The sequence below is a fragment of the Mustela nigripes genome, chromosome 5, assembly GCF_022355385.1.
Source record: "Mustela nigripes isolate SB6536 chromosome 5, MUSNIG.SB6536, whole genome shotgun sequence".
Taxonomy (NCBI): domain Eukaryota; kingdom Metazoa; phylum Chordata; class Mammalia; order Carnivora; family Mustelidae; genus Mustela; species Mustela nigripes.
The window spans coordinates 124,575,791-124,587,677 of NC_081561.1; the positions used below are offsets into that span (position 1 = coordinate 124,575,791).

The 11,887-nt window shown below is 44.0% G+C and overlaps 1 protein-coding gene across 1 annotated transcript in view; it reads left to right on the forward strand.

Moving 5' to 3' along the window:
* The first annotated feature begins 4,516 nt into the window (after nt 1–4,516).
* Nucleotides 4,517–11,887, forward strand: part of PRDM1 (PR/SET domain 1) — a 22,506-nt gene continuing 15,135 nt past the window's right edge. Inside the window, exons 1-2 of the mRNA XM_059401125.1 lie at nt 4,517–4,782; nt 6,398–6,637. Of these exons, the coding sequence (XP_059257108.1) occupies nt 4,741–4,782; nt 6,398–6,637 (282 nt within the window). The 5' untranslated portion in view covers nt 4,517–4,740. The remainder of the gene's footprint in view (nt 4,783–6,397; nt 6,638–11,887) is intronic.

Sequence of the window (11,887 nt, forward strand, 5' to 3'; positions counted from 1 at the left end):
ACAAATACTAGAAACCTACATGGGTTTCCACACAGCCTATGGAAAAGAGTATAACTGCTTATTTATTAAGTTGGTGGATGTCAAAGTCAATGAATCATTTAAAAATACATGAATGAAGGGATAAGAACACAACTGTCGGTCTGAAAGGAGCGTGAAGGAGACACTTAGGTGTGATGATACACGGGTGGTTTTGTCCATACCAAGACCTCAGACACTGTGTGGGTTTTATAAGTTCCTCTCAATGGCACTTACAGATTTTTATTTCTAGTGAAGGCCAGGAGCTCGACTTTGGTTCTTCCATTTACTTAATTTTTGTTTCCCTTATTTAGGAAGTCAAAACACTGACCTCATTTCAAAACATCCACAGCCTCCCAGGATCACCGGCCCAAGGTTTAGGCCCTGAGTGTGTTTGTCCAAAGAGCTGGGGCGGTGAGTCCTGTCATAAGAAGGAAGGCTTGTGCTATTTTTAAATTGATGCAACACATCATTGAAACATATCATACACATATCATACCAATGACACACACAGGCCGCATTGTAACATAGCATGTGTCATACATACATTCTCTCTCACTCATACACATACTTGCTCTTCTTGTCCGGCTCTACAAAAGGAAGGCAGCCAGAAAGCTGAGCCCAGTGAATTGAGTTGAAAAGCCTGTTAAAGTTTAAAAACCAAGTGTCCCTCTAGTGCTCAGCGTGGCTTTGAGACATGTGGGAGGGCTTCAAAGCCGTAGCGCCCCTCTTTTAGAGCTCAGGCTTGCAGTTGGTCCCCAAATGTTTACCAGCATGAAGATGCCTAACTTACAGGAAGTGGGAAATGGGTGTGGGGGGTGAGGGTGGGTGGGTTGGGTAGGGAGTGGGGAGAAGAGGGTGGGGGGTGTTCTCTTGATGTGGTTAGTCTGTCATTGACCTTGTTTGGGTATAGCAGGAGTTGAATTAGAAAATGAAAACACGTTTCATCTCGGGCACATTTCATCCCATTTTTTACTTTCTTTAGGATGAGATCTCCCCCTACCCACCCTAGCAAGTGAAGTCAGATCTCCAGATTTGGTACTCAGTTTCCCTTCATTCTCCCATATCTTCTCCATACAGTTCTCTGGCCACCTACATTGTAATTCCATCCCCCACGCCCAGCACTAGGCCAGGCCCAGTAGCCCAGACCCAGTAACATGGGCTTGTTGAGGCGATGGGATGAGAGCATCAAAGGGAATAAACAGATGGAGGTTTCTGAGAGCAGAGCTATCGGGATCATTTATGATTGGTTGCCATTGTGAACACTCTTTTTTAATTTTTTTTAAAGATTTTACTTATTTAGTTGAGAGAGAGGGGGGAGTTTTGCACACAAGAAGGGGGGGGAGGGGCAGAGGTAGAGGGAGAAGCAGATTCCCAGCTGATAAGGGAGCGGATGCAGAACTCCATCCCAGGATCATAACCCGAGCCCAGCCGAAGGTAGATGCTTAACCAGCTGAGCCACCCGGGGACCCATGTGAACGTTCTTTTAAGATTTTTTTTTTTTTTTTTTTATTTATTTGTCAGAGAGAGAGCGAGCACAGGCAGACAGAGTAGAAGGCAGAGTCAGAGGGAGAAGCAGGCTCCCTGCAGAGCAAGGAGCCCGATGTGGGACTCGATCCCAGGACGCTGGGATCATGACCTGAGCCGAAGGCAGCTGCTTAACCAACTGAGCCACCCAGGCGTCCCCATGTGAACGTTCTTAATGAGAGAAATCTGTCTCACAACAAATGCCGATAAATAAAAGTGACTGGGGCTGTTTTGTTTTGTTTTGGTATTCTAACAGGGAGGGAAATGATGTAGAGGCGAAAAATGCATCAAGGTATTACTTAGAAACTAACATTTTAAGATTCCCAAGGGTCGCAACCTTAGATAGCTCCGCCTGCACAGCTGTACCAATACCAACAACTCCCTGCTTGAGTCCGTATTCCAAATGTGGTACTCCGACTTCTCGAAGGAGTGGATGAAGCTCAGGGATCACCCCCTTCTTCTCCCCGCTTAACATTTTTGTGCAGGACCATACCTAATATGACTAGAGGAGCATGCTTGTCCTTTGGGGGGCATGTTTCCTTTATTCCTTCTTTCTTTTTTGCATCTTTGAGTTTTAATTATATTATTGCCTATCCTTGACTGCTATCGTTGCAATAGAAATGGTTGGACTGGCGGAAGGGAGGGGCGTTGGGGTACTATTTTAGACAAGAAGCAAACATTTTAAGGATGTTCTAGTCTAACACTGTGTTTTAAAACAGACTTTCCTTCAAGTTCCACTCGTGGCCTTCTCCAGCTCAGCGGGGACACCTGGAACTAATTTTAGGGTTGCCTAGCGAAGCCCCACACTGGTATTTGAAGTTTGCGTCCTCCCCTAGACTCAAGCCCATTTCACCACCTCTGAAGGTGAGTGCAGGCTGATACTAATTAACAGCGAGTTGATTCACTGGCATCTTCCAGTCATTAAAGTAAATATTGGGCTTAAAATAGCCTCTTCCCACCTCAAATATCCAACTTTTGGCCTGTCCCTCCACCATGGTTGACTCACGAGCCCTTGCATGGTGTATGTGGCCCAAGAACACAGTTTGACTCTCAAAGGGAAGTGAAATAGTCTTTACCATCTGCCGGCGAGACTGCTGCCACAGCAGGCCAGCCTTCGCTATGACTACATTGTTTTTCTGTCCATTGTGGCGCTGACTCAGCATCAGTTAATAAACCCTCTCGAGAAGGCTGGATTTCTCTTGTTTAATGATCATCTTGGAGCTTTCTGAGAACTCTTAGGAATTGTTCATTGGGTTTTATACCCTTAGCACATCTGCCGGGGCCAAGTCCTGTTTCCTCTTGCTGCTAGCGTCCCCTCTGGCGAAACGTGGAATAGCAGCCTCCGGGCAGCCGAGCGGGGAGTGTGTGTTGCTTATGTCCCCTAGTGGGAATGTAATTGTTTTGTACTACAGAGATTGTGGAAGGACTTTAGACGCAAAAACCATTTCCTGGCAAATAATCTTTGCCTCCTACCACCCCCTCCCCACCACCATCCCCCCTCCCCCGGGGCAATTCCAGAAATCTTTCCTAAAAGAGAGAAAAAAAATTCTAGAAAACTTTCCTAAAAGAGGGAAAAGCAAGGTTAAAGATAAACAGACATATTTCTGTGATCCACTTGGGCTTTTGCTGGGCTTTGTTTTGTTTCTTCCTGTAAACAAATACTCAAATGTCCACTTCATTGTATGACTAAGTTGGTATCATTAGGTCGGGACTGGGTGTGTGTATGTGGGTGTGTGTGTGTTGGAACGTGGGTGTGTATGCACACGTGTATTTAAAATGTTAGAAAAGACATTGCAGCCTAAGGTTGAAGGAGAGACGGTTTCAAAAACAACCACCTATATGAGGCAAGCAGGAAAAGTGGGAGACTTTGTGTTTCAGTGATCTAAACAGTAATTGTGATGGGGTGCCTGCTATAAATGACCCTTTGCATCATTGTTTCTCTGAATTAGAGGATTCCTTGCTGAAGGCACAAGACCATTGAAGGAAGTAAAGCATCTGGTTTGTTTTGTAATGAGAAGCAGGAATGCAAGGTCCACGCTCTTAATAATAAACAAACAGGACATTGTATGCCATCATCACAGGATGTCCTTCCTTCAACAGAGGACTGACTGGGGCTGGAGGAAAAGCCGGACAGGGCGTAGAGCGAGCCCCACTAATTACTGCCTCTGTCTGCCCTCCCCTTGCAGTGATCAGTTCAACATTCTCTTTAACTGTGAAACGATTAATGTTCTACATTTTGCTTACACGCTCCTCCTCGGAAGTCTGGCTGTGGGTTTGGGGAGGGGAGCAAAGCCAAGGACTTTTAATCCGTAGGATTATAACTTTTCCCTATTTCCCTATTTATTAAATGGTTGAAAGAGGGAAGTTAGTTCTACCAAATCTGAATGTGTTTCAGTTAGCAGGAGACAGGGAAGCTGACAATTTGGGGGGGGGGGGGGGGGGGGGGGGGGGGGGGGGGGGGGCAATTGGGGGGGGGGGGGATGAGGGGGGCGACGTGCTTTGGGGCTATAACTGGAGGATTAGACAGCTACATTTTATTACATTAAATGCAAAAATAATTTCGCACGATCTTTTCAGGTACCCTTTGTCTATTCTTTAAACTGTGAATCTGAGCCGAGGAACTACGAGATTTTTAGGTAATTTTTAGCTTTCCCTTAATTTAAGGAATGTGCGCCCCCTTAGAAAGCCTCAGCAGGAAGGAGGGCGGGCTGAGTATTTAGAATACAATACAGCCCGAGTAAACGTTGAGGTTAAGTGCTTTCAAAGGGAAGTAAGAAGATTCCAAGTAAATGTTGAAATTCACATGCGAAAGAGAGGAAGCTCTGGGCGGCCCGAGATCTGGGGGAAAGCCCTGGGCTGAGCTCTTGGCGCGGCTCCGGCGAGTCCAGGTGTGGCCACGCCCCCCTTCAGCAGCTGGTGGGAGTGAATCAGACGAATGGGAAATCTGCAGCAGGGAGGGGAAAGGAGCCTCCGGTCTGGTTAACACAGACTGAAAGTGCTGCGGTGACACTCAGCCCTCCAGTGCTGCGGAGAGGCAGAGCAGCGCGCGGCACCTGTCCGCCGCGGAGAGCCGGGACGCGGGCGCCGGGGCGGCCGTGGAGAAGGAGGGACCGCCGAGCTGCGCGCGCCAGTCCTCGGCCCGCGGGGGGGACGCGGAGGAAATGCGGACTGTGTAGACATGAGCGACACTCTTCTCCGATGTTGGATATTTGCTTGGAAAAGCGTGTGGGTACGACCTTGGTAAGGAACTTGAGCTTGTTTTTCACTCCGAAATTGATCAGAAATGGTGGTTTGATGTGTTAGCGTAGTCGCAGGAGAACCCGGGGGTGGTTCTGCTTTAGGGCTCGTAGAACTGTCAAACATTTGTAAGACTTTTTTTCCTTATGAATCATTAACCCTTTCAGTTCGACGCATAATTGTCAATTCATTGAAATTTCGGTAGGGGCTCCTGCCTACCCACCGCCGAAGGGACCCCTCCGGGCTGGCTTCATCTTCACATTTTGCTTTATTTTAACACTTATGTGGCATCGTGACTGTACATGTTGGAACTAAATAAAAACAAGCAAGTTTGTTTCAATCGTCACTCAGGAAAGACAGCTTTGCATCTGATTTCTTTCTAAAAGAGCATCATATTTAGGGAAGAAAGAGAAGAATGTGAAAGCCCCTTGGAAGGACTTCCGCGGAGAGTTGTGTTTACATTCTAAGGAGGACACGTTCTTACGTGGAAATGAAGCCCATGTTCCTACTTTTCATCAAACATTGTATGGGAAAGCGTTGCAGAAGTTGTTTACCTTTTTTTTTTTTTTCCCCTCTCTCTCTCTCTCTTCGGAAAGCACTTTTCCTGAGTGTGTGAGGGGGGATTTGCGGGAATATCCTTATCAGTTTACAAGTGGAAGCAAGAGCCTGTCCTCTGAGTCTTCTATATTTGTTAGAACTTTAGTTACAGTAAACTGAAGCACATCAGTGACTTCTGGGAATTTGTACACTTTCAGATTTAAATGGAAAGTGCTATTTGTAGCTGAGGGCTCCTAAAGGAATTCTCCGCAGGGAATGCTATTGAACAGTTTTATGCTTTGTTTTTGCTCTTTCAATCTGGCGTGAGATGCCCACCAAAGGAAACTGCCAGGAGATTTTCCCCTTCGCCCATTTTTTCCTCCTCTTTCTCCTGTGCTCCCAAACCATTTCTGAAAAGCTGCAGCTCAGTGATGCTGGCAGGATGCAACCCTTTCAGTCTTCCATGTGAGAGGATGAAAGGGAGCGCGCGGTAGAGGGGGGGGGGTGGCGAGTTGTTTTGAAAGTTGTTTTGCGTTGGGAGCTGGTGGGAAAGTTCAGTCTTCCCCATTTGGAAAAGGCCGGCTGGGTTCCGCTCCTGCCCCACACGCGCTTTCCATTTTTAGCTTCATTCAGAGGCAGACAGAGGTCCTTCCTCTTCCTCTCCTTGTTTGTGACACTTTTCTGAGGCAGCTTTTCCACAGCGCTGAGGGTCTGGCGGCCATGACCCCAGGAGCTCTGGGACCTAGGACTGAGCGCCCACAGCATTCTTCTGCTGTGAGAGGTAAAGCCAGGGATTGTTCCGAGGTGATCTTTCCTTCTTTCTTTTCTCCTTCCTTTTCCCCCCAGTGAGTTTGCCACAGTCTTGTCTTGTCTTTCTTTTTTTTAAGAACTAAGTAAGAGTAGCATTTTAAAACCTTGCTTCTTCAAGGCGCTCTTCTTTATACGGCTTTTTGGCTCTTACTCAACTGTACCAAGCACTCTGCATCTGCTTTTAAAGTCTTCAGACTACTGTATTAGTCATAGCCTCTCGGACGGAGCCACAGGACAATGGGGATTAAAGGCCTTTTCCCTTCTCTTCCAGGCTGCCCCAAAGTGTAGCTCCAGCACTGTGAGGTTTCAAGGGTTGACGGACGGGACCATGAAAATGGACATGGAGGACGCAGATATGACTCTGTGGGCTGAGGCTGAGTTCGAAGAGAAGTGTACATACATTGTGAACGACCACCCCTGGGACTGCGGTGCCGATGGAGGGACTTCAGTTCAGGCAGAGGCATCCCTACCGAGGAATCTGCTTTTCAAGTACGCCACCAACAGCAAAGAGGTAAGCCTCTGGTTTCTTGCTGAAGAAGGTTGGCCCCTGGCGCCCAATCTCCCTACCACTGGCCTTTGCAGCCTCGTATTTCTGTGAGAATCTGTATCAGTAAATAATTGATTACTTAATTCACTTCTTTCATTGCTTTCTCTTTCCCTCAGTCTGTCCTTCTCGTTTCCTCCAGCCCTCCACTGTTCCATCCTAATTAGCAAACAGTTAAATCTTCTAGCAAGTTGACACATCTTGGCATAGCCCAGCGGCAGCCCGAGGTGGGCGAAATTGTCAGCAGCCTTCCAGAAAGCCACTGTCCACCCTGCACTCGCTGACCCTGGTCCTCCAGGTGTAGCAGAGCATTTGAGGGAGAGAACTTTCGTAGAAAAAAAGTTTTCCTTGTTGCTTTTGTCTCCTTTTGGTCATTGGCTTTCTTCTTTTTAATGAGCCAGCTTTATTAGCTGGGTTACTAAAATTGTACTCAAAAACCTTGACGTGTTTATGAACCGGAGTGATGGTATAAACCAAGAAGAAGTTCGTGTAAAAGTGTCCTCTGTCCGGATGACTTCAGAGCTAACCACTGTTTATCTGCCGCAGCTCCTTTGCTCTGGCTGGGGCAGGCAAGCTGATTCCTTACTGGCTTCTGAAGTGGGTACCCTCTTTGTTGTTTCAAAGGGGCTGGAAACCCAAACTTGGAATGAGCAAAGGATTTGTGTTTACCCTTTTATATAACGATTATAGCTAGGCGTGATGTTTAGCTGTGAAATAACTTGCAGAACCACTCTTGTTTTGAGAATTCAGCTACTGCAGTGGTTCCTGCTTGTCTCTACTGCAGAGCTGAGTTGAGGGAATTGACTCTCGACAGACTTCCCACCCCCGGGACTACCATGGGTCACTGTCATTTCTGTCGCTGCCTTCACAAAAAAGTGATTCCTTGCTGTGGGAATCTATGACTGGATACTGAGAGTGTTGGCTAGAGCCCTGTCCGATCACTTTTTCTCCTCCCCCAAGGAACAGTATTTGAAGGAGTCAGGGGAGACCGTTGTTTGGGAAATACTTTGTCTCTTTCCTGTTTGTGTGTCTGAGTACAGTGTTTTTGGTGAGGGGGAGACACAGCTGTCTAAAATTAAATAGAGCAGCTCTGCTTTGAGTTTCATTAAAGCTTAACCTTTTTTTCCCCCCTGCTGGAAGAATAGAGGCAGATTTCATAAAAACCAAAATTTAAATTGCAATTGTACATGAACGTTAACCTAAAATTTAACCCCAGAGGTCGGCCTTAATTATACCTCTTTCTGAGAGTAACACTTTTTTCCATAGAAAAGTTCATAATACGTGGCCTGTGAAATCAATGTAGGATTTGTTTGGCTATTTAAGGTTTGGCTGTGGCTTTAGAAGGTGTCGTGGGTTTTTTCCCATATCCCATTTGACCAAACAGTGGTCTGTTCCCAGGGTTCATTGGTGCTGTGTTACCCTGTCCTGCCCAGTGAAATAAAGGCCTGAACTGAAATAAAGGCCTCTATTCTGTGGGTCATCTTTGCCTTTTCATTCTATAATGTTCTTTCTTATCTCCTGTTTGGCACTTAGCTTGTTTTTCCATTTCCATCATTCTACTTAAAATCATAGCTAAATAAAGGAATGCCCTCAGATCATTAGTCCAAGGTTCAGAAAGCTAGTCACTTACTCAAGATGTGTAGTGAGAAGCCTCCAGGACTAGGAGCAAAGTTCCTCGGACTTCCCCAGCCCGTGCTTCTTGATTATGCTACACTGGTCCCTCTTGGTGTCACTGTGGTTTTATTTATCGTCTTTATGTCTTTCAGCCCAGATCCTTTATTAAGCTTGTTTGTTTTTTGCGTGTTTTTTTCCCCCTTTGAACATATAACTTCCTATTTCAGTATGTTCCTACAGTGCCTTGTATCCCTAAAGAGGGTCTTTCAAAACTCACCTAATAAGAGATCAGGGTCCTCCTCATCTATTTTCCCACGTTTTATTTAACTGAAACACTTGAAAAAAACATCTCCAGTTCCTAATCATAAAAGCAACCAGGAAGCCAATTCGAACGTGAATGCTGTCTTACATTCACTCGGGAATTTGTACCCGTTTTCCTGTTTATTTCTCCTTCTTTTCTGCACTTTGGGAGAGGACAGCTCCCTTGTGGTGGGGAGAGAGGCGCAGGGAACCGAGCCATGGAGGGTGTGATACCTGACAGCCAGGTCTCCGGCAGAAGCCTTCAGGATGGATGAAATGTTTACACTGACACTATTCAGTTAGTTCTTTCAGTCCCCCCAGCCATGGAAAGGGGGGAAAAAAGCCTTTCTGTAAGGGGTTTTTATCTCGCTAGTTGATCTTGCCCTTCTTTATATGTTTTCATTTAAGTAACAGAAGATGTTACACTGTGAACTGTTGTGCTGACATACTTGGGGATTTTTTTTAACAAGACTATTTTTCATTATGAATTTGTGCTATGTGTCAGCACCTTTTTTTTTTTTTCTTTTGGTTTAAAAACAAAACATACGAACCAAATTTCTGATCTTGACCCTCATTTTTAGATTTGGTTTAGAATCATTCCGCACCTTTAATGAGCCCGTTCTTACTTCCTATTTCCAGAACTCAAACCAAATATAGACATACTATTCAAAACTTTTAAAACTTTTTTTTTTTTTTTTTAACTGATGGGTTATTCTTTTAGGGGGGATTTTCCCCTTGTCCTCCTGAAATAATCTTTTGTGAATACGTGAATACAGGCAGATCAATTTAAACAGTTATATTTTAGAAGCAGCCGTCTGTATTGAGTTTGCTTATATTCAAGAGGCACGGTGGCTCTAAGCCTGACCTCCGAGAGTCATGTGGTGATAAACATCAGACCCATGATGGGGACTCACCGAATGCCTATTTTGATTGAAGTCCATTATTAACTCAAGCCATCTGTAAAAGGTATCTCTCCATAACATGCAATTCCCTCTTCTTCCTACTGCCTTTTATTTGTGAGACAATGTGCCAAGACATTACCATGTTTCCTTTAATATAAAGATAATCAAGGAGGAAATCTTCCAAAAACATCTCCATTCACCCCACTCCCTTTCAAAAAAAAAAAAAAAAAGTGAATTACAAACTGAAGTCTTAGTCCACTACAGAGTTCTAGTCATTTCAATGCAAATATCCTTTTGTTCGAAATAAAATTTTAATCGAATATGTCATTTCTATGGGGTGGTGGATTTGGGGAGGGGAAGAAGAGATAGCTAGTAATTAAAATCATCTTAATGTAATTTGGGATGAGGATGCTCAAACCACATTTAAACCTGAATAATGTTTCTGTTTAAAGCCCTCTGTGTATGTGTCCTTGTAGATTCCCTAAAGGAGGAATTGCTTTTTTAAAAAACCAAGTTCATTTTCTCCTTCATATCAGACTTAAATTCAGCAAGCCCCATCCTAAGTTGTGAAATCTTCATTTTGTACAATGAAAAACAAGGCTTTTTTTTTTTTTTTTTTTTGTCTGGAAGCCTCAGACATCAGGGTGTGTGCTGTAACTGAGCCCACTAACAGAGACGGATCTGCCCAAGTGGAGGAAGGGCTCCCTCCTAACGTAAGGCACTGCGTGGAAGGGCTTGTGGGGCGGCGAGAGAGGAGGCAGGGTCTTCTCCCAGATAGGATTATGGGAGGCACACAGACAGCAGCCTGCCCCTAGTAATAATTCTTTAGGACCCTGGTCAGTTCCTGTGAAGTTTCCTTCTCAAGCTTAGGTGAACACTCGTAATTAGTTTTTTTAGCACTGTGAAATCCAAGGCACATACCAGATTCCTCTGTCTCATGTGCTTGCTCTGGGGATAGAATATTGTTGGCTAAGATTCACATCTGGATCTTTCTGGGGCAAGGGTGAGAATAGGACTTGGTCTTCCACTTCCCATTAAAAACAACCATGGTTCCTATTCCCCCTCCAGTTACCTAGCCAAGTGCTGTAATCTTGCCGAGCGCTGTAATCTTAGAATTGCGGCTTATATGTCCTCTTTGACTAATGTCTCAGACATGGATTTGAGATGAAGCTATTTATCCTATACTAAAGTGCTGGGCTGGGAGTGGAAAGAGATGGTATTTAAGCTATACAATTCCTTCCAACCTTGAAATTCTATTATTTTGTGTCTCTGTGTATCCACTTTATGTGAGTTTATGTGTATAATGGAACTTGAAATAATAGGGTTCTGTGCCACTTGTAAAGATAATCTAATATTGAGGCTCTTTGGCTCTTTTTTAAAAAAAATTATGAAATGCTCACCGCGATGTGTAGGTTCTTTTATTTGTTTGTGGCTTGAGTATTCTCATAGACATCTCTTCCACCAAAGACCCTCCTCTTCTTGTTATTCTGTCTGCTTACTTAGTTGCCTTTGTAAGGTTATAGATGGCAAGTACTGTACTATAGCTTCCTCAGTGACTTGCTTATAGTTGTTCTCAAATAGGTGCTGGGTGGTTATGTCTTCTGCAAATTCTTTTGTAAGAATAAAATTCAGGTTGATTTCTTTTTGGCCATAAGAAAATTTTGTGTGTTTTCTTAGTATAAGAGTGATAAATGAGAACTAATAGGCCCATGGGTTTTTAAAATAAAAGAGCAATTTGGAAGAAGAAAAAAAAAAAACCTGACCTCAATGTAATGCTACTTGTTGGTAATCAAGCTCTGACTCCCAAGACACTGTCTGCAAGAGACTGTAATTTAAAACAAAGTTGATGAACCAGTTGAGTACCTTTCTTTAAATTACTGCTTTAAAGTGGATATGTTGAAAATATCAACTGCTAATTATTGGCTCACCAACAAATGACATTATTTGTTTTTCCTGTTTGTCATTTTAATATTATGGAATAATCACTCGAATGTGAATGCCAAATGATTTGCGTGTCACAGAAGTCAATTCCATGAATTTTTCAAATTAATTAGGTTCGGTAATGTATCATAAATAATGAAATCCTCATAAGTAAGTCTACTTAAGCTTTAGTACATCTTTTTATCTCAAGACTGCTCTGAGCTACTCTTGTCCCCAGTAGTTTTACTGCCAACAAATACCAGTAACGATGAACTGTATTGAAAGGGCACATAGATGTAAATGAAGGAAGAGGAGGAGGAGATGAACATCTGCTTTTTTCAGCTCTCTGCCAGAAATTCATAAAGTACCAAAAATAACACTTTAGCTCACAACATTGTTTCAACTTGTGCTAGGTGTAGGAAATTCATTCTTTCTTTCTTTCTTTCTTTCTTTCTTTCTTTCTTTCTTTCTTTCTTTCTTT